This window comes from Danio rerio, chromosome 25, assembly GCF_052040795.2.
Source record: "Danio rerio strain M-AB ecotype USA chromosome 25, GRCz13ab, whole genome shotgun sequence".
Taxonomy (NCBI): domain Eukaryota; kingdom Metazoa; phylum Chordata; class Actinopteri; order Cypriniformes; family Danionidae; genus Danio; species Danio rerio.
Window position 1 is genome coordinate 22,393,888 of NC_141045.1, and position 24,088 is coordinate 22,417,975.

The window sequence follows — 24,088 nt, forward strand, 5'->3', positions numbered from 1 at the left end:
ATGCTAAAAGTACTTGAGTAAGAGACGTTTTACTTGATTTGGGTCATTAAAAAAACTCCCTATGATGTATGTAGCCTATACCTGCTGTAGTCAACCTTAATCCTAATGTAGGTTGCCATAAAACCAAAACAACACCCATTCTTGTCTTAGGACATTTTATTAAGCAAATTAAAAAAAAACAGTAAGTTCATGACATGTTAAATATTTAGCATAATTTGCTGGTTTTAATCATACAGAATAATATTAAGTATAGTTATGAAACAACCATAACCCCTTATGTCTTAGGACATCTTTGATTAACTTTTTATTACCTACACCAAATGTTGACTAATGAAGGTACATTTATAACAACCATTTATTTGTTAGACTACTGTAGTGTCAAACCATGTTGCATACAAATGCATTCAACAGGCTTACATGACAGTGCATTGCTGTAGAGCAGTGGTTCTCAAAGTGGGGGTCGGGACCCCCTGGGGGGTCGCGGGACAATGACAAGGGGTCGCTTGGTGATATCCAAAACTCAAATAAATTTTATTAAACTATTAGAATTACCATATTTTATTCATAACCGACAGAATATAGTTAATAGTTGCATTAAAGAAACAACAACATAAAAATAACAATCAGCCATCAGCCTTTAATTTTAAAAGCAAAATGTAATTAAATCCATAAATGACTTTAAAAAACATTATATGGCTAATAGATTGCTGCATTTTTGTGTTGTCAATAAGCTCATGTTTATATTTGCCTATAGTTGTGTCTGCAACGTTTACATATTTACATTACAACCACCTTGAAAAATCGGGGGTCGCGTGCCACTAATATGATTATTTTTGGGGTCGCGGGCTGAAAAGTTTGGGAACCCCTGCTGTAGAGGACAAATAAAACATGAGACAGGTGTTTAGAAAGAGTATAGTTTATTTAGTTTGACATGCAAACAAGACAAACTTTCAGAAAACAACCCGGAAACATTATAACGCGCGCGCTCGTGAATATAACCCACGGTTGTCTTTAACTGTTGTCTTCAATAGTCCTTCTTTGCTCAACAGCTTAGCTGAAAAACAAAGCAAAACATTACAACAGTCAGACAAAGAGCAAAGAGCATAGAATCACCAAGAGGCGACACTCTACAATTTGGGAAACAATAACGCGCTTTTTGAATAAATTAAATAAAAACTAAGCAGCTGCTTTCCATCGCGACAGCAATGAGATCCAATTAACAGCCGATCGACTTTACTTCAAAATGGCGGAATCCGTGGCTGTTGCTCTTGGTCATTCTAAGCTCTTTGCATAAATTTAAATCATAACAGTTACCATGGTGTCTATTTCAAACTATAGTAAACTAAAGTTTGAAACTATAGTTTAAAATAGACGATGAGTGGGCCTCGCTACTCCCACCCACCATAACCCTCGCAGCGAGGTCCCACTACCGGCCGCCCGTGTTTCCCTGAGGGTCCTCGGGGGTTGTTTGTTCCCTGCCTAGGGCTCAAAGGCCGCCTCGCCCCAGGGAGTGCACAAGAAGATCGGGCGCCAGGCCGTGCCAGTATTCACTGGATGTTGCTCGGCGGCACATTTCGAGCAACAAACACGTAATATTCCTTGCGATGTTACGTTTATGTACGCAAACCACAAGGAACTACAGCACAGACGGGCCCGAGTGAAGCTTCACGAAGCGGACTTCGTGAGATCGGCGTGGCTCCACTCGTACCGTCGGTATTGAACTCACCTTGGTCAAGTACAAACAGCAACACGAGCGAACTGAAAACGCTGACAGAGAGCACATGAGCTTTATAGGAATGCAGATGCAAATTTTTACAAGGCAGGTCACTGCTATCTCGTTGTCATGGCAAGCGCTGAAGAGGGCTCACCTGATTGGAGCACACAGACTCTGGAATCTGCGTCACGGCGAGTTGCTGTCTGACGTACACAAAAATATATTAAATACATTCAATATATATATTTTTAACATTTTTGGTGCTGTGTAATATTTTGGGATGCAGTGGAATATGGAGACAGATGAATATAATTGGGTATATGCCGAGCTAGTGTTGTTCCCATATACTTATAAACTTCCGGTGACCGGTTATTGTGAGTTTTTTCCATTTTATACGGTTCCTTTTACAGCATTCATGTTGTAATGTAATTAAAATACATTCAGTTAAATAAACGTTGGCATTCATTACGTTATTCAAGCGCAAAACGAGACAAAAGGCCTTTTACTCACACTCGCCCGTCTGAATCGGCAGGGTTAAGCGCTTCCGGCGAACTGTATGTCAATGGAAAAGTCTGCACGTTTAAGGTCTGTTTTCTTTAAAAATCTGCGATCTCCACTGGCTGAGTGATATCCGATATGAAGTGGTTCTCAGATTGTACTAGAAGCACTGCATTAAATTACATTTTCCCCGCCATATCTTTATAATATGAGCATTTATTTTACCCCAGTATTTTTAATGGAGCGTATGCGCTAGCCAGGTTACTGGCAAATTAAAAGTCCTATTAGCATGCTTTAGCATATACCCTAAAATCCCAGAATGTCTTTCGAAAAAGAGTACGGGTTTAACCCCGGCATCCTGCCCAAATTTACCCACTGGCCTCTGTCCATCATGGCCTCCTAACCATCCCCATATCATAATTGGCTTCATTACTCTTTCTTCTCTCTCTGTGATGTGCGGTCTGGTGATGAGGAGATTGCTATCCAATAAATACCAAACTAGCTAAATTTAATAACAATATTTCCCCTAAATGCTTATTTTGTACTCAATATGATGAAACTCTAAACCATTTATTTTGGGAGTGTACTTACTGTAAAGTGTTTTGGGTTGACTTTTCCAATTTCATTTAAAAATTCTTATTTCCAAACTTCTGTATTTCCCCAAAAATTGTAAAAATTGTAGAATTCATTTGAATTTAACGTACATGAAACAATACATTTCATGGTCGCCATGTGGTAATGTTAGGCGTATTACCTAAAATAAATCAGTTTTGTTAGTTAAGTAAACAGTTAGGTGGTAAATATACATTTGTAAGAAGTTACTGTTTATAAATATTCTGATATTTAGGGTATTAAACGTTCTTACATCGATCGAACCCATTGAGGGGTCAAACCAAATGCTAAACAAATGGGTTCAGTGAGTCGGCGAGTCAATAGATTCCAGTATCGCATTCACATGATTCTCGAAAGAATCATTTTCTAAAGCCCTTCTGCTGGATTTTGAAGAAAATGTTCGGTTCAAAAGAACAAATCGACTCAGGAATTGAATCTTGCTTCTGCCTCAGGAGGTCACAACAAACGTTATCGACCAAAAATAATAAATTGAAGGTTGTTTTTCTTGGTTCCTTCAAATGTAAACCTGTTTATCTATAAGAAATTGTTATCAACAAGATGCAAATTATACATAGATAGGGGGGGTCAACCTTTTCCGTAAGTTTGTGTTGGTTTCTGTAAAACATATGCGTCATAAAAATGTATTTTTAAATAACATCTAATATAATAATAAAACCTAATAAATTTTTCAGTGATTTATAAATTTAGTGTATTCTGTTCTACAGTCACCTCCGATTAGCTATTGAGGATACTGTAGGTCAAATAAATCTAATTTTACTTTGCTTTTAAGACATATGTAGATGTGATCAAGCGGTAATTAGCGGGGGTCAGACCCCCCACCCCACCGCTAAACCCCCATGTAATCCGCACCCTGGTTATCAATGAAAATTACTTTCAACTCTATCAAGCACAGAATCGCCAAACCATTTTAAAACGTAGCCGTTCACACAAGTTCCCTTTTGTACTTTGAAACACTCGTAAACATGAAGCATAAAAGTATTTTACTACAAATTCGATTTTGTTGAGGTTGTCCACAGCAGCACACATGAAAGCTGATAACAAATTCAGTATGAAACAAAGTACAGACTTCATAAATGACAGTGCAAGGTATTAAAGTACCACTGTAAACGTTTTAGATGTCTAAAAATGTTGCTCGTTTAAAAATCTATGCAAGATATGCTCAAATTACTCCTATAAAACTACAGAGAAACTGATCAATTTATAACCCAAGTTAAAAAGATTTCATACATAGTAATAACAAACAAAAATCACAAAAAAAAAAAACTCTTTAAAGTACCTTACAGTTTTTACACCATTGGATTTTTACGCTTTCAATTTCATTTTCTTAAATAAACATTTTTCAATTAAGCCCATTAAATTATGTGCTAAATTTAAAAAGAATATTTTTAAATTACACCATTTGATATAAAAATCACATTATAAAAAATCTTTTTATTGCCAGTAAGCCAACTTTCGTATTCCAGTTACATCTAACATAGCCTCTTTCTATTTAAGCTATATTATCGACTAATTAACTAAAAGGGAATTTTTGTTAACACATTCAATTATCAAACCCTGTTCACTCACTGGCAGCTCATTATCACCACATAAAAAGCATGAAAGCCAGACAACATATTCAAAAAGTACAATGTTCTGCACTGTATTATCCTTAGCGCAACTTAAAGAGAATCATTTCATTTCATACCATTAAGAGTGCAGCTCAGATTGCCAATCATTTAAAGCACTAAATGTAGTTCGTTTAAAGCCCTATGATAATAAATAGTGCACAAGAGCGACAAAAATGGAAGCAATATTTCTACTTTTAGTGATTCTGTCGCCTTCGCACATTACGTTACGTTAAGCTCACTTAAAGTGCGATCAAATTGGTGAATTCTTGCGAGTCACTTTTAGACCAAAATGTTTAATTTTAATTAACACACAGCAAATTACGCTACATAGAGTTAAATTGTCAGAATAGCTGCAGTCTGAAGTGCACTAGCCTATCTTGTCTCAAAAATTTTCAAAATGTATTTATTAACATTACTAGTTTTCCTGTAGGTTGCAGCACACAACAAAGAGTGGTAAAACTGTAGTCATTAACTTAGTCCAAAATCGAATACTTCCATAATAAATAGTACGCAAAAAAAAAAAAAAAAAAAATGCGAGCGGAGTAGGATGTCCGAATTCAAAAAATTCGAAAATCAGTCTGCGAGAAGTACCCAGGATGACCTACTACTTCCAGTGAGATTCTGAAGTGTGCATCCGATGCACGCTACACTATCCGATGATGCGCTGCGAGAAAATTCATGAATGGGAGTGAAGCGACGCTACTCACATGGGTAGGTCAAATGATCGTGACAAAATGTCGGATGTATTACATCTAAGTTCCCTTCATCCTACTCGCATTCATACTGTAAAGAACATATTTTTCTAGCAGCCGAGTAGTATGTTTAAATTTAAATGCAGTACCTACTGAGTAGTAGGTGGTTTCGGACGCAGCCACAGACTTCATAGTAGCTATATGAGAAAGTGCACCTTTTTATGTTGTCATTGTAGCTGCGTGGTTTATAGCTTTGCTTTGAAACCATGGCTATGTGTACACTAATTCATATTAATATGAAAATTGCACGGCAATTACAGATCCAATTGAAGAAATGAAATCTGAAGATTTAACAATGGTATCAAACTGAAAAGCAGCCAAAACAATGGCAGTAAAACGTCAACATTGAATGGGTCACATGACTGCTTCGCAGATTTCAGTCTACACCAACAGGAAACGATGTTATTTTAAAGATTTTTTGAAAAGCTCTGAATTCATAAACAAAACAGCCATCTCCATGTGGACAGAAGCCAAAAGAGAAGGAAAAAAGATGCGTCGTTAAACATTACTGAAAATTAAAGATGTTTTGGACTAATTCTTTGAAACTGGCTGTAGTCATCAAGAACATGCTAAACAACACCTTGAGTAAATTATGTTTTCTTCAAGTGACTCTCTGAAAAGACAGACAAACTGTCTATGTCCCACCTCTGCCTCATTTTTATGCAAACACAATGAGGAGTGTATTGCGTCATGCCTGTATATTGTGTAAAATAATAATAATCTTGACACCATAGAGTGACAAACGACATAGATTGTCTGTGTTATTTTACTTTCCGCTCAGGTAAATATAAAGTTAAATGTAGTTTTTTTAAGGTGTTTTATTAAACACAGAGTGATCCATTATATGAAACACGGTAAATGTCTGGAAATTGTATGTTTTCTTTCAACATACCTTCTATTATCTATTCATGTTATCCAGCTATAACTATAGCAAATCACTTCTCCATCTGATGACTCTATGCTCTCGGTTATGTTTAATTTCCATTGAGCGGTACAGTACAATATGGTTTAATTTATTTTACTTCTACTGTCAGACGTAATAACATAGCGTACCATACTACTTCTTTGGGACCCTTTCATAAGGGCTCCGAGCACAACAGTAAAATACCAAAAGGGTGGAGCTAGATTCGCTGCTGAATGCTATTGGTTTACAACACAACCAATAACACAACACAGGAAGCTGCATTTTTAAATACGCAGCCAAAACACAATACCGTAATAATACAATGCCAGCGAGCAGCAATTAAACATGGTTGATCCAAGCTCAAATAAAGTCGACTTCTTGTGACAACCAGCCACATGCTAAGAAGCAAGAAGAGGATCTGCTGTATGTCCTCTATTGTTGTTTACGGGGCTGTTGAAATGTCGCATGTCAACGTTTGGAAAGCGTAAGTCGCGCTGCTTCCTCTCTTTATTTGGGTGTGATTGGTACTCATCTATATTTGAAATCATGAACTTGACGCGATATGGCCAGAATGCCTTTCCTCTTGATGCTAGTGAAATAATCACAATGAAATGAATTGAAACTTTCTGGCATACATCACACTCACTGAGTAAGGGTCGAGGAAAGGTACTGGGCGACCCATAACTAGGCCCACACGGAATTATTGAGTCTTTTTATTTACTTGAGTAAATGTGTGTTCATTTATATTTATTCAGTTTTTAAATCAATTTCACTAATATTATTGACTAATATAAAAATGTTCCTATGATTTATTTACTATACAGTTTGTATAGTAACATTTTCTGTCTTTTAGTAGATATATTATATGAGAGACTTTGTTTACCTAATAAGTGGATCTAATTGGATTTGCATTGCAAACATTTAATAAAAGTTGAAAAGTTATTTTTTATTTATTTCATATATTAAGTTTTTAGTTGCAATACTCATTCCACATAAATCTGGAGATTTTTTACAAAATTTTGTGCAGAAATAGCCAAAAATGTCTGCAGATTCTGTCTGGCACAACCTATAACGTACTGTACTGAACCGCACCGCTCACTGGAAATGAGACATTACTGACGATGGATGAAACTGCAACTTCACACACTGCAACTTTTGTTCTTTAAAGTATACTATCACATGACTGACTACCATTAAATAGGCTGTTTTTAGATGACGATGACTACTACTAGCGCTAAGCAATGAAGAATTAAATATGGGACAAAACTAGATTTTTCATAATAAGTCTAGACACTAAAAACAGAGCTGAAATACAGGACTCCTCTGGGGAAAAAAAAAATTGGACACCTGGTCAATTCTAGCCTACAACACTGCAAAATCTTTTGTGAAATTTCTAATTTCAATACATAATATTTTGCTCGCAAAAATTCACCAAATAGAGGTAAATCTAACCGCGCATTAAAACACAAAGTGAGAGACAGTAAACTGCGTAATAATAATAATTAACGAAGAAATTCGACATCTATTATCGTCTATGAAAAAACTATGTAGAAAATGTCAAAAACTCATCCACAGGTTTTAGAACGTTATGAAAAAGATCACTTTAAATCGAGTCCTCTCCCCATTAAAGCAGCCTTGTCGTTTTTGCGCAAAGCTGGAATAAAAACTCCAGTTTAAAAAATAACACGTAACATAGCTACTTCACAAGTTCACAGAAAATAGTGGTAGATAATAATCATGGAATCATCACAATCAGCTTGTTTTCCTGCTCGTTCCGAAAGAATCAGAGCGGCAGTGGGAAAAATCAATGAAGATTCCTTCGGGATCCGATTCCAGTGAATCCAGTCCTTGCATTACAATCGTCTCCGGACTGGAGGAGCAACTCGGGGGTGACGAAACCACCTTTTCCGATTCGGATGACGCAATCTGGGCGTCGGGAGCGTGTAGACACCCAGTGGAGGTGTGGATGAACACGGGTGGAGATATAAGAGAGGGTTGTCCCGCGGCTCCTCGCATCATAAGGTCGTGATCGAGTGAGAGTCTGGGGGTGGAGCTGGTCTCTATTCCCACAGATAGGGCCGAATAGCCCTGGTGCTCTATACAGGAAGTGACATCACATGCTGAGTGGCGCCGGATGCCCACACTCCCAACTGAGCTCACTTCAGAGTCATACTCCGCCACGGGTGTCAGCATGGGGATGTTGTAACTTTTGGAGCGAACTACTGGATTAGTGGACGGCAGATCTGCAGATTTGGACCAGCAATACTGCAAACGCCGCTCTGGAAAGAGTTGCAAGATGTTAATAATGATAAACAGTTGTTTTCTACATTTAGTTGTAGTAGTTTAGTTCTGATGGTTAAATGAATTCTTGCAAGATGTTTAAAGTGGTACTTCATCTGTTGTTTTGTAAAACCTTTACATATTGGTACTTTTTGCACACTTATGTATTGGTACCTTTTAATTTTGTGATTGGAATTCATGAGATTAATCATACTAATTTTATTCTTTTACAGCTCATGTTATTTAACAGTAAGAAATGCACATTTTAAAGGGTGTCCGTGGAGTTATAAAATGTCTTCAAAATCTCAAAAACTACATTTTAGGCCTTAAAAAGTCTTTAATTTGCTGAAATGTTGACCTGTGGGTCTTAAATCATTTTAAACTGGTCATAAGTTTTCTATGGCTATGTAAAGTTACCCAATAAGGCTTACACCAATCCAATCACAACTATCCATCTCAATAAAACTTAACAAAACTGTATTTTATGACTCCATTTACCAACATAATTTAATTATCTTCCTTACAAAAACATTTGTTTAAGTTCTCCATGTATTTATCGACTATATGTGACGAGGACACTGACCTGGACAGATCAATCTATTTTAAACCAAGGTTAGCTTGTTTTAACACATAATAAAAAATATGTGGCCAAGAAATAATTCATTAGAATATTTTAACGGGGCAAGTAAAAATCTTCTCCACTGGCCTAACTGGGCCATTAGAAGAAATCCTTGGTATTTAGCCAAGTTTAAAATTGTACTCATTGGGGTCTTAAAAAGGTATTAAAAAGTCTTTGACTTGGTGAAACCTGCAGAAACCCTGTTTTAAAAGCTTTGAAAGTGTTGTTGTTGTTGAAATTTAAAATGAAAAAAAAAAAACAACAACTTTTAAATAAATTGTTTTAATGTCACATGACCAGAAGAGTTTCTCTACTCTCTGTTCACACTTCTACATGAAACAATTTAATTGTAATGTAATTCTGACTATGCTGTTTAAGCTGTTCAGTATATAAACCTAATACAACCAAAATAATATCAAAAGAACAGATGTTAAGTGTGTGTGTTCGGGAGGTCAAAGAAGTAAAATGACTTAAAATGATGAAGTATTCATCTTTGCTACGAATAAATACTGTCCTTTTGAACTTTATATTCAAAAATCGTGCAAATGACCATGGCTTCAAGTAAATAAATATATTTTTTATATTTTTAAAAATAAAAAAACAGCTTTAACTGGATAAAAACTAATATTACCAAAGCAAAAAAAAAAAAAAAAAAAAAAAAAACAATATATGTAATTTCAATGCTATAATATGCTATATTGTATGTCCAAAATGCGGTTCCTCTCTCACCAATAAAGCAGGAGCAGTGAGAAGCTCCACACTCGTGTGAACACAGTCCTTGTGTGCCCAGATACGGGGACACCACCTTCTGAAGGAGAGACTCCAGCTTCAGGTACTCTTCGCTCACACCTTTAGACTCGTGAACCCCCTGGAAGATGTAAAGATGACACATTTTTGACTTCATCCTTTTTTCTAAAACAATAATCACAGTCATTTAACTTGAGATGCACAAAGCTTATGAGTAATGTCTCACTCAGTATGACGCGAGTGCTGCAATGACCGGTCCTGTAGTGACTATGCTATGATTTTTGGGTGTAGCTTGTGACAGAATGGCTGGAATTTTTTGATACCTGTAATACCAGAAGCATCTGGACGATGGAGGGCGGGACCCGGGCTCGTGGTCTAGACAGAGCCTCGTCCAGCTTCATGTTAAGGGTGATGGTGTTTCGGAAGTGCAGCAGGGCCAGTTGACGCACAGACGGCTCCTTCCCCTGAACATTAACATCACACACACATTCAGTCATAATGGATTTTCAGTTTACGCTAATACGTTGTTTTAACAATATGTGAGCTTGATATCATTCACTATGGCCCTGTTTATGACCCAATTCTGATGTTTTGCTCATATGTGACACAGTTTGGATCTGTTCTATGACTGTGTAGACAGGAAAAAAAAAAGAAAAAAAAGCATGCATTCAGATATTTAGAGATTGGTTTCAGGCCTCCTTCATATGTGGAAATAAATCAGATATGTGACAATGCGACTATCATGTATACTGGCAGATCAGATTTATTGAGGGATTCCGTTTTGCACGTCATTAAACGTGTGACAATGTGGTATTTCTCCAAGGTTTGTTTGTAGAAGGAGAAGCGTGTGTGTGCTCATCCTAAAATTTTGGACCCACTGCTCCTCATTAAAGCCTACCACAATTATCTCCCACCAGACCAGAGACACATATATAAACCATAGGTGCAAGCTGCTATGACGGCCCTTTCCCTCCTCCTCCGCCTTAAAATCACTTGGTTGGGTGAACTTCGCATATTTCGCAGTGCTAAAAGCAAGACAATTTCTTTCATCGTGGCTAGTGTGGCGCAGATGATAGAACCCATCTTTACGCAGGTGCAATGTCATTAATTGTATGGCAAGTGTAAACACAATTAAAAGAACGTGTAAGGGGACAGGCAAAAAAAAATCTGACAGTGTAAACGGGGCCTATGTCACTCCCTTTGCAAAACAAATGTCAAACTGAATAAACCAAATCATTAACCGTGTGTGTTACGTATTTTCTTTAAATAATTTAAAAAAATACAAAAATATTAATATAAATAAATATCCTAAGTAGTGAGTTTTTTGTTTGTTATGGTGTGTGCATTGCTTGTGGTTCTTTTATCTCCGCCTCTGTCTCAGAATAGGTTTCAACGTTATTCAGAGAGTCTCCTCTCTCCTGGTTTGTGTTGTGAAGTAGAAACTGTGCTGTATTTACTAGGCTAAATTGTTGAAAGTAAATGTTGAGTGTTGACTTTGAGATCTATGCGGAGACACGTGTGCTGAGGAGGGTGCCTTTTTGTTTTATAACATTTTCCTCATGTTGTGTGGTTAGTAGGGATGTAAGTGAATGTTATTTTATTTGTTTAATTTCATGTGCAGGTAAGAGGGTTAAAAACTTAGCTTTTGAGTTTTGTTTGTTACTTTGGCATTTACCTTTGCAAGCTTTTTATTGTCTCCTTTTTGAAAATTAAATGTCAAATAAATTTGACTTTACGTTATTTCCTTGGTCATTCGTCTTTGTTGTTGTTATTACTTTTAAACGTGAGATGAGACTCCGGGCTCCTCATTAATTTAGAGGTAGTTCTAGGTACCCCAGCATTAGTGAGAAACTGGACATGAACATCTTCTGAAGTTATATTTAACCCTTTCACGCGTGAGTTTTAAATACTCCAGCAGACCCTCCTTTTTTGTGACTGTTACTTAGAATTCATTGCTTTCTAAATTTCCCATGGCGACGCATCAAGTTTATCACATATTTTGTTTCTTTTTTCCCCTTTTCTGTAAATATTGACAAATTTTCTGATTGTATTATGAAAGTTCTTACACTCTGATTCTCAAAAATGTCACTGAACATATAGTTTGTCTTTTAAACAGCTTAATAATGATCATATTATTTGTTATCTAATGGGTAATGGGCACCAGCGTGATACAGCTGCGCTTGGAAGTTAACAAGCATTTATATTATTTAATAAATTAAGCATTAATTATACTTTATTACCGTCTACCCCTTCCTCAACCCATACGGTAATGTAAAAATATTATTTGTTGTAAAGTGTCCCAAAAGTTATGCTATATTGACTCGAGTAGCCTCAGCTGTATCCCATTTAGACATAATCTGGGAGAGGAATAGAGAAAATATTCTAGTAACATAAACAGTGTGTATCCTACGTGAACAAAGCACATTGTCTAGTTATATTAAAAAATTATTTATTATTGCAATCTCCTAATACATCCGTGTGTATTTTACAAACCTTATAATGGTATGTTTTGCTTGTGGTTATGTGTATTTGAAACCTAAAATAAATGTTATTTGTTTGAAAGCATGGAAAATTGTTATTTACAACAAGCTCTGCGCACCTATTTCTATGCCTCAGTGCGCATCTGTCCGATTTGAATTTTAGTAGTTGATGAAGTGCACTCTGAACGTTCTAATCACACCGGTGTGATTGTATGCTTCAGGGACCAGCCAAGATTGATCACACCAGTGTGATCGTATGCATGAAAGGGTTAATGCTGGAACTTTTTTTGATGATCTAGTTCTGGTAAAATGTTTATATGGTTTATGCTTCAACAACAACAATAGAGGGTTGAATTTACAACTTCAGAGGTGGGAAGTTCAGCATTTTTGATAGCATGTAAAGACCCCATATGACATATGGCATATTTTATGATCTATTGGTGGTTTTCACTTTACATTTATTTAAACCAAAAATACCACGATGTTAATGTTTGGTCAAAATTCCAGATACATCCCTACTGTACCTGCTGCCTATCAGCTTATTTCACTGTATGACTGGACTGTACCTGGACGGGGTGAAAGATGGCTTGAAGCATGGTGAGAACATCACAAAAGAAAAAGTCCCACGTCTCAGCCAAAGAGTCCAGTAACTTCTGACCTATTTCAGCCAGAAAAACAAAAAGGTGTCTGCATTGTTTGTGCAACACTGTATAATTCTGTATACAGGGCATAAATAAAATGTACAAGTGTACCAGAATGTGTCGTTTTTAAAATTGAAGAAATACCTTCGTAAAACCTTATTTTGTCCCGTAAAATGACCATGCCTTTAGTTAAAAGTTGATTCTGATAATGAAAAAATGAAAAAAATTAATTTATTTACAATTAACAAACATATGACACATCAGAACAAATCTCACCTGAAGATACTCTGTAAAGAATGAGCCCAGCTCAGTCTTTAATAGCTGCCTGAACAAAAAAAGAGAAATTACAGACATATTTTTCAGAACAAACCTTTGATTTGAAATTATTGACAAATTATAATATATATATGTACATGTAGTTCTCAATGGTAAAGGCAGTACTGCTGTGTAATGTATTGCAATAAATGATTACAAGATATTTTTCTATTTCAGTGCTTTACAGGGTTTCCCATTAATTACAGTTAAAAGATGAAAGAAACAATATTTAGTTGAAATATATCTTGAAATAGTATAAAAATCTTTTGTAATTTTTCATCAGTGTCATGCATCCTTGCTAAATATAATCTTACCAAATCTAAAGGTTTCAATCATAGTACATGTTTAGAATTTTTTTCCCAAAATTGTACCTTTTTCTATGCTTTTTCTTAACTTTTATTCAAATACACACATACATACATACATACATACATACATACATACAGTGTTGGGTTAACATTACATTTAACGCAAGTAATGCCATGAGTAAAATAACACATTACTTAAAAAGTTAAGTGATAATATTTAAGCTACTTTTTAAAAATGTTGAAATGGTTACTTTTTAGATTGATTCGCTTTAAAAAACTAATTTACAGAATTACAATTAGTGTAATCATGCTGAATTACACTTAATGAGAGAATGAGCTCTCCAGAGGAACAGACAGAACCAAGATGGCAGAGCCTCACATTTCTGTGATGGAAGTGTTATTTTGAACATGGAAGAAAAGGGGATTTTAGTCTCAATGGACAGCGATTTTACTGAACTAATATGACAAAAATACAAAAGTAGCAAACACATCGCTTTTATTAATATGCATATACAGCATGTGTGTGTGTGTATGTATACACACACACACACACATACACACACACACACACACACACACACACACACACACACACACACACACACACACGCACACACGCGCGCACACACACACACACACACACACACACACACTTGTACTTCAAGGTTGTGCTATGAATGTTTATATCTGTAATATATCTGTATTATTGTTAATATATATAAATTATTGGTAATATATCCTTATAAAAATATATACAATTCTGGCATAAACATAAGAATTACATATTTAAAATAAGGTTTCTAACATTAGGAAGTAAAATGGAAAGTGAAAACACATTGCCGTAATGATAATGAGTGGAAAACGTACTTAATTAGGATAAACATATCAACCATAGCTCCTTACATTTTGGGGTGAAATACAGTGTGTTTTTCATCTTTTTGGGTTGTTATTGCTTCACAACTTTAATAGTTACGTAACAGCAAACTGAAACCATGCGTCCTCTGACAACTGTTCAGTGCTGATAATGTGATCCTCAGACATTTTTCATTTTAGACACGGCTGCACATAGACAGCTTTATTATGCTACAAATTAATTATTCACAAAACCCATTATCTGTTTTTATGAAAATAAACATTAGCTCAGTATCTTGTTTTTTTCTCACCTCACGCCTTCGTTGAGTGTATAGAGTTCATTGTCTGCCAGTCCTTTCTTTTGAAAAACAGCAATAACTGCGTTGTGAATGCTGCAATAAAATGACAGACACAGATGATTATGATATGCAGATAAAACATATGTATAAGCCTGTTCCGTGTGGCATTTTTTATAAGATCACTTTTTCCAAACAGATGGATTTTAATTAAATACGAAAAGTAATAAGGATGCCAAACAAACAAAAGTAAAACAACACAGATGCATTACAGTAAAAAAAAGAGCAAAATATCAAATCAAACCAGGCCTTTATTTGTCACATACACTTTTGTATAGTAAAACTGAACCCCCCTGACCGTACACAAACATTACAATTTTCAGGGAAAGACAGGTCACAGGAGGTAGCATTTAAAAAACGGAAGTAAGATACATCAGGAGAGTCGGGCAAAAAAAAAAAACCTCTAACCTTGCTCTTGAATTGGAGCAAAGTGAGACCAATAATTAATTAAGACCAATAAGCGAACAACCAATAATGAGACCAATAAAAGACTTGATTAAATAATTAAAATAATAAAACAATGTAAAGACAAATAAACAAAAAAATCCACTATAACAGTCAATATAACAGTACAACAGTCAATTTGTAATTAATAAAATATTATTATTTTAAAATATATTATTATTAATTGTAAAATTAAAACTTATCCATAATTATATTTTTTATTCGTTTTAAAATTAATTTTAGTGAGTAAAAAAACGTATTATTTTATTTTATGCTTTATATACAACAGTTATATATATACTTTTATTTTTTCTATAAAATGGCATGCAATGAAAACATATTAATAAAACAATATCATATTTAGTATAAGTATACAACAATAAAACACAAGATTGTTGTACATTGAGGGGAGAAACAAAAATTGAAAGACGAGAAAAAAAACTATTTTGTAAAAAAAAAAAAAAAAAAAAAAATCTAATAAAACGTACCTATTAATTATGAATTAAAATATACTCCTCTATAGTACTGTTTTGGATGTGAAAAACAGCCCAGTTTAGTGACATAAACATGCATCTCAGTTAAGAAATGAGCTGCCTATTAAACACCCGCTAACCTGTTCCATGTGGCGTTTGGACCTGATCCTCTCTCCTCCAGTGAAGCCTTCTCACTTTTGCCCAGCTGACTCAGATTTGGAGAACTGACCAACTTCAGCCGGTACAGAGTCCTCATGGTGAAAGAGAGCAATAAACACACGTACAGTACAGTTAGTCTAGAGCGGCAACAACAACAACAAGTGAGAGAAGAGGAGGAGCTTGACAGATGCAGATGGAGGAAACTACAGTTTTATTGTTGAGCAACCAATTTCCTTCCTCCTGACATTACATTTCCATCCTTTCCTCACTCACTCTCTCTCTGTAAAACACATACAAACACGCACACAAACACACAAGGATACATTGATCTTGTTTAATGGTTATGCAACACAAAAACTCCCTTTTCTTTCTCACTCCCAGTGCAAGGGAGTGACAGGCGGCGGCTCCTGTTCAGTGTGAGCTGCTGAAAATCAAAATCAGGAGCTTTGTATTATTGTTGGCTGCACTCTGAAACTTTGCATATATATATATATAATTATATATATATATATATGTATATAAAATTTATATAAAATAAAACATTACAAATTATTTATGTAATATTTAAATAAAATAGTATAATTAGTATTCATTTAGTAAAACATTTTTGTGTATAATTATTTAGATTAAACTAAATATTGAATTAATTATATAAAATATAATAGAACTACAAACAAACACACAGATACACACACATATATGTATACATACACACACAGGTAAAGTTAGAATTATTAGCCGCCATGAATTATTGGCCCCTGTGTCCTCCCCAATTTGTTAACGGAGAGAAGATTTTTTCCCCAACATATTTCTAAACATAATAGTTTTAATAACTGATTTATTTTATCTTTGCCATGATGACAGTACATAATATTTCACTAAATATTTTTCAAGACACTTCTATACAGCTTAAAGTGACATTTAAAGGCTTAACTAGGTTAATTAGGTTAACTAGGCAGGTTAGGGTAATTTGCCAAGTTATTGTATAACGATAGTTTGTTCGGTAGACTATCGAGAAACAAATTGCTTAAAGGGGCTAATAATATTGCCCCTAAAATGTTTAATAAAAAAATTAAAAGCTCTTTTTATTCTAGCCAAAATAAAACAAATAAGAATACTCTAGAAGAAAAAAATATTATCAGACATACTGTGAAAATTTCTTTGCTCTGTTAAAAATCATTTGGGAAATATTTAAAAAAGAAAAATAAATTCAAAGAGGGGCTAATAATTCTGACTTCAACTGTATATATATATATGTGTATATACACACACACACACACACACACACACACACACACACACACACACACACACACACACACACACACACACACACACACACACACACACATATATAATACACAATATATCGCATCAGCCATGTTGAGTCTGGATTATAATTTATAATTTCGTTAGTGTGCTTGAAGCCTGTGATTGTGAGGGTTTTAAAAGCGTTCAGACCTAAGAAATTGTACCGTTTGTAACTTTGACAAATTAATAACGAATTAATTATTTATAAAACAAAAATATGTGCAGGATCATTTTATCTTTGATTATTTATTTACTGTACACCTGAATACAGTTCAACTCATCGAAAAACAATAAAACGCTGTTTATTTAATTAGTATCTTTCTCTTTATTGCATGCATTTACGCTTGTAGATTATTTTCATATATTTTAACCAGATGTACTCCCCTACAGAATCCCAATCAATCTAAAATTATAAAATATTTCCAAATAGTTATTCAAGTCTTGTAGTGAAATTATGTACATATTGCAATATTTAATCATAGAATAAACAAAAAAGTATATATATATAGAGATAATAATTATACACAGTTCACACCAAATATTCTGTAAAAACTAACCTTTATATTTTGGATGCGATTAATCTTTGCCCAACAAATATAAAATTTATTCACAATAATAATGCAACAATAAGCTAATAATAAATAATAACATTATTTTGTTTGCATACTCTTATATAAAAAAAATCAATAAATCTATTAGCTTTCATAGCATGTGTCATGTATGGCGCTGACAGTTCTCTATTGATTTTAGCCTGGAAAAATTTGATCCATTTCCCCCTGCTCCTGTCAACACTCATTGATCTGACATTCATTTTAACTAACTCATTCTGGTTCTGGGAAGTGAGTCATTTTTCTCATCACAAACACAAACAGGGTCTCCTCAGCAGTTGGTCACACTGGTATATTTTTGAATGTGGCTTATTTAGCATAGAGGTTAACAAAGGAAACCACAGGACATCACAAACAAATAACAGGATGTGAGTATGTATAGGCGGATGTGAATGTGTGATGGCTCCACTCGCAACATCTGCTGTACCTCCTGAATGGATGACTGCTTCCATCCATGTGAAGGTGGTGCGGCAGAGCGAACAGGCTGGAGAAGCTGAAAGTGGAGGAGGATCTAGAGGAGGGTCGATCGCTGTGGCCTCCACTCAAGTTCTCCAGCATTGTTATCCAAAGGTTGCCAGATCCTCTTTTCATTCAGAACATCTCTGGTGCTTCTGATGACAAAAATAAAGCAGGAGAAATAATGAGCAGTGTGTTGAAGCAGAAGTGTAACTGTCAGACCCACTGAACTGATTTCCAGGGGGCTTGACCTGCTAAATTATTAGAAGAGCGTCAAAATAATGTGCATAATTTATATGTAGGAAATATAATATTATCTGCACTGACCTGAACTTGCCTCAACACACCTGCAAAGATGTTTCTAGAAAGCTTAGTAAAGCAGCGGTCTCACTGGCGTTTGATAATGCAAAATTCTGTCGTGCTGCGCTGCGAAAGGGGCGGGATTAAACAAGATAATTAGACATTTAAAAAAGCTAGCGATAGCTTCGTGGTTTAAATTTCTGTCCAGAGAGATCATGTTTTGATCCTCGATTGGTCTCACGCAGTCAAGTGATGCGATTTCGCAGGTCAGAGTTCACCAAGCTTAAACTTTGCACCGCAGCAACCTGCGAAACTTAACGCATGACCCTGCGTTTCTGGTCTGACGCATTCGCGTGCGTATGAATGGAAGTCTATGGGAGGAAAAGCCCAGTGTGACCGCAGCTTTGGAGCTTGATTAGCTAGCCCAGGTGTGTCTGATTGGGGTTGGAACTAGACTTTGCGGGGCCCTCCAGGACCGAGTGTGGACACCCCTGGTGTAGACAAATGGCCAAAATGCATAGAAAAAAAACTGTGATTTTGAAAAGTCCTGTTTGTGTGGACAGGGCCTAAAGGGTGTCGCACAGTGGATTTGCCACTCAGTGCCACGACATGCCGCACACATGACAGTTGGAAGTATAGCACAACAAGCGCACGTATTTGAATGTTATTTAATATGAAGCTATTTCGATGGCGCTCTGTGGCTCTCGACTTGCGGCATTGGTGAGCGTACCCTGATAGAAATCTGTTTACAATTCTAAAATGCATGGCGCTATGTGTGTGGTGCCGAGTAGTGCATCCAGTGTGCGACCCCCTTAAGCATACTAATAGACAATGTAATCCTAAGTTTACACTTGGGCTGGGTGATTTGATTAATTGAACATTTTTACTTAATTGCGATTAATGAAAGATTATTTTATTTACAAGTTACATATAGTGACAGGTTTTGTGATAGTAACGTGTAGTTCTAATAGTTGTGATGTGTAGCTAAGGTTTTTTTTATAAGGGTGCGAGTGACAATATAAGTATAAATTATAATATAATAAGTATAAATCAGCCTTAACAGAATGGGGCCGTGAGACTCCACACACAAGAGGGAAAGAAATAGCAAAAACTGACGTGGAAAATTTTGACTAATTATAGGTTCTAAATGTTGATTTGGATTATCTTTCGATTAATCGCCCAGGCCTAGTTTACACCAAACACAGACACCACGTCACTTGCTTTAGTTTACACATAGGATGTTTTTCCCCTCACATAATATTTTTGCTTGAGAAACGAGTCATCTATTTCATGTCTTTCATGCTGGGTAATTCACCTCTCTTCTTGCATTTGCATAGACTTTAAGTTATTTACTTGTGCAAATACTTAATTCTGTTTTTGGTGTGAATCAAGCATAAGTGTTCAAAAGACACTTTTCATGACAAATAAAGTCAAATTAGATCACACATCACTAAGTATGTGTGTATTTTAAAAGAAACCTATGGTTATGCATGGAAGTTAGAGATACAGTTTGTAATTTTGGCAGCTAGACAGTGTCTATTGACAAATAAAGGCGTATTTTGATGATGTCGTGACTGAGTGTGGAATCACGGGAGTTGTGATCTTCATTACATTACAAAGCTATTTTATCATGCTAAATACAGTTTATGGTTCTGTTATAATGCTGTTCTGTGCCGTCTAATAAAACTCACAACATATTAAAGCATCTTTGGTGTTTTCCTGTTTTCTATAAAACTAAACCAAAATTCGAGCATGTATGACCTCATTAGAATGATGACACAGGACACAGTCCGTGTTACTAGTTAAAATTGTTTATTTCTCTGGAGTGAACATTCTTTGAAATATTTGGGATAATGTAAGTAATTAGGTCAGCAAAATATATCACAATGTTCTAATGTTTTTTATTTTATTTTTATGTGAAATACACATTTGTATCTTAAAAATTAAGCATTTTCAATCACATGTCTGTTGAAATGTTGATTAAAGATTACCAATTAAAGATTACTGTAGATCCGAATCAGCTTATTATTTATCAAACTGCAATCAATTAATCCACAAAAATCAATAAGAAAAATGTAATTTAACTAAAGCATGAATGGGTAATAACAAGCAAACTAATGAAAAAGGTGACCTTCCACCCACCAAAGTGGGCATAAAACAGAAACTGTAATATCTATTTATATCTCCAAAATGATTCTTGAATAAAAAAAGACTTGATTTGTCCATCTAGAAGGACAGGATTTGGTGTGGTTCGCATTTGACTGAACTCATGCAAGTGACAGGCTTTTTGTTTTTGTTATTGTTATTTTTTATAGCTTGAATTGATAAGAACCTCAGAAAGTCCAGGGGATCACAGATAGGTCTTTAGGAGGTCAATAATATACATGGTCATAAGAAAAACAATAATCACATATGCATACAAATAACATATCAATAGAGAGAAAGGGAAAAAAATGACTAATAAATAAATAAAAATAATAAAAATACTAATTTTATAGTATTGATAATAATAATAAAATTACACAATTAAACAAACAAAATTAGACAAAGAAATGAAATTAAAATGACACTTAAACAAATAACCATTGGGAAATCAACTAAAATCAAGGATCTTCTTTAAAAACATCTGTATAATATATCAGGAATCTTAGGTTTTTATTCCTAATAAGATTAAGTGATTTTAGGAGGGAGTTTAATTTTTTTCTAACTGAGAAGGAAAGAATGGGTAATTATTTGCGAATTTCTGAATGTGATCAAAAAATTTGGCATGTATATGTACTAATTTAATCTCTGCATGTTTGCAGGAAGAACAGGAGCTGTCGATGTCCAAAAATGTAGAAATACTAGAATTTTAACAGACAAATTTTACGTCAAATTTCTTTTGCCTTGTTGGAAAATGCAATATTTCCCTGGTAAAAGCCAGTTTATACCCTTAACCAAGGACCTCCAGTAAAACTTTCTTCTAGAAGAAATTTTCTTTTTAAATTGAAAAGTTTAACGCAGAAACCCATTGTTACATTACCTTCTAATAGCAAAGGAGGATAAATATCCACTGAGCTCCTTGGATTAAATCTAGAGTGACTTTTAACTAGGTTTTAACTTGGTTCTAAGGGTCAAACAACAAAAAATAAGGTCAAGAATCTTGGTGTAGTTCTGGAGTCAGATATGAGTTTCACTAGTCATGTCAAAGCAGTCAGTAAATCAGCATACTATCGTCTCAAAACATTGCAAGAATTGGATGCTTGGTTTCTAGTGAAGACTTAGAGAAACTTGTCTATGCTTTTATCAGCAGCAGAGTGGATTACTGTACTTCTCACGAGCCTTCCCAAAAAGTCAGTCAGACAGTTGCAGCTCATCCAGAATGCTTCTTTCTGACCAGAACCAGAAGAAAGGATCCTGGTCAAAAGGATTCTGACCAGAACCAGAAAATCAGAGCACATCACACCTGTCCTCAGGTCATTACACTAGCGCCCAGTTACATTCAGAAAAGAGTTTAAAGTATTATTACTTGCCTATAAATCACTAAATAGCCTAGGACCTCAATACATTACAGATATGCTCACTGAATACAAACCCAACAGATCACTCCGATCTTTAGTATCATATAAACTAGAAATTCCAATAATTCAGTAAAAGCAGGGTGAATCAGCTTTCAGCTACTACGCCCCTCTCTACTGGAACCAGCTTCCAGAAATGATCAGATGTGCTCAAACATTAGGCACATTCACATCAAGACTGAAAACACATCTGTTTAGCTGTGCCTTTACTAAATGAGCACTGTGCTGCGTCCGACAGATCGCACTATTATGTTTTACTTTTCTTCATTATTTTATAACCTGTTTTAACACATTTTAATCAGTTTTAATCATTATTATTTGTTTTTATTTTCTTATACTTGTCTCTTTTATTCATGTTTATGTAAAGCACTTTGAATTGCCGCTGTGTATAAAATGTGCTATATAAATAGACTTGCCCTGCCCTGCCTTGAGTTAACTAAACCGGGTGATATTGCTTTAACCACTATGTTGAATTATTTAGGAGGAGTCGGGACTGTTGTATGTTATAAAATATAAATCTAGAATCATGCTAGTAACATGCTAATTCATGCTAGTAACATGCTAGAATCATGCTAATAACATGCTAATTCATGCTAGAATCATGCTAATAACATGCTAATTTGTACTAGATTCATGCTAATAACATGCTAATTTATGGTAGAATCAGGCTAATAACATGCTAATTCATGCTAGAATCATGCTAATAACACGCTAATTCATACTAGAATCATGCTAGTAACATGCTAATTTGTACTGGAATCATGCTAATAACATGCTAATTCATGCTAATCCATGCTAGAATCATGCTAATATGTTATTTATACTTTTTCAAACTGTTTTTATCTAAATAAACTATTACCAACAGGCTTTGTCAAGCCAGCCTCAAAGTTTGTCTCGACGAACTTTACTGTCTAGTTTCATATTGTAATATCTCGGATGTGAGTGACAGGTTGCTCCACCCTCACGCTAGTGTACTCGTCATAAAGAAAGGATTTTCTTTTTGTATCCGAGAGCGCTAAATTATTTGGATGAAACATTATGAGGGGCACATGAACATTCATCCATAATCCTTTATAATAAACACTGCGATGTTACTTCATGTATTAACAAAACACAGTTTAAATAACGTCAGTTTATCCATTTGTTTACGAATCTGTCCGAATGTGGTCATGCACTTTACAGCACCAGTTTCCATTCAATGTTTTTTAAGATAATGGTGACCAACACAGTCTTTAAAACATTTCGTTTTGAACGAAATGAGGTGCAAGTGCAAATATATATAGTAGAACTCTCCCTTTAAATTTTACTAACTCCCTGATGCAAGCGTTTAGCAAAAAACTTTAGAAAATAAGATCGTATTACAACCATTTATTACAAATGTAAACTCTTTTTCCCCGATAATTGCGCACGTCTTATTCATCTCGGTTGCCGTTAAATAACGGATCGATGTGCTTGTTTACGTTATTCATTCTCCATGTGTTCCTCAGCAACACAACACAGCTCGCGCCCCCTGCCGGAGCATCTAGAAAAGAGCATCGCAAAAGAAATAGGCTACTACAACAAAAGACTTGTCTTGCATCAGGCTGTCATCATTTGCTCACGCGGCCGTAAGAGCTTTTTCTAGGCTCTTAAAAACACACAAACGCATCCCAACAGCCTCGACCTAAATACGTGACTTTGCTTTATGTTCCACTTTCCCTGAAGCATCGCGTCAGTTTCCCTTTGTTCAGTGAACGTGCCAGGACACGCGCCACGGTGTTTTACCGGAGCAGGAGGAGTCCATTTCCCTTTTTAAAGTGCAGACAGGTAAAACGACAACGTCTGGGTAACACCCGAGAAGGATATCTGAGAGGAGAGGGCATCTTTTTCCACGCTGGACGGACAGATATCGCTTGAATGCACAGTTAAACGTAGTCAGGAATCAAACAATCCGCATCATTTTCAGTTGCTCACATATTCCATCAGTATAGCTGTAAGTTATTCATGGCGGGATTGACGCACTGGGTACTCAATGTACCTTGTGGTGAACATGGCACGTTTGTTATTCATAAACAACGCAACAATGCACCATTCA

At 35.4% G+C, this 24,088-nt stretch overlaps 1 protein-coding gene across 4 annotated transcripts in view; it reads right to left on the bottom strand.

Annotated features, from left to right (window-relative positions):
- Nucleotides 1–900: 900 nt before the first annotated feature.
- The window catches only part of prr5a (proline rich 5a (renal)), a 30,401-nt gene continuing 7,213 nt past the window's right edge, over nucleotides 901–24,088 (bottom strand). For 3 of the 4 annotated variants that reach the window (XM_087310816.1, XM_087310814.1, XM_087310815.1), the window contains 9 exons: nucleotides 18,129–18,312; nucleotides 15,764–15,874; nucleotides 14,662–14,742; nucleotides 13,152–13,200; nucleotides 13,020–13,077; nucleotides 12,801–12,892; nucleotides 10,078–10,218; nucleotides 9,737–9,875; nucleotides 901–8,387 (listed from right to left, as the gene is read on the bottom strand). In XM_087310816.1, coding sequence (XP_087166942.1) covers nucleotides 7,861–8,387; nucleotides 9,737–9,875; nucleotides 10,078–10,218; nucleotides 12,801–12,892; nucleotides 13,020–13,077; nucleotides 13,152–13,200; nucleotides 14,662–14,742; nucleotides 15,764–15,874; nucleotides 18,129–18,292 — 1,362 coding nt within the window. In that variant the 5' untranslated portion in view covers nucleotides 18,293–18,312 and the 3' untranslated portion in view covers nucleotides 901–7,860. 4 annotated transcript variants of the gene reach the window in all.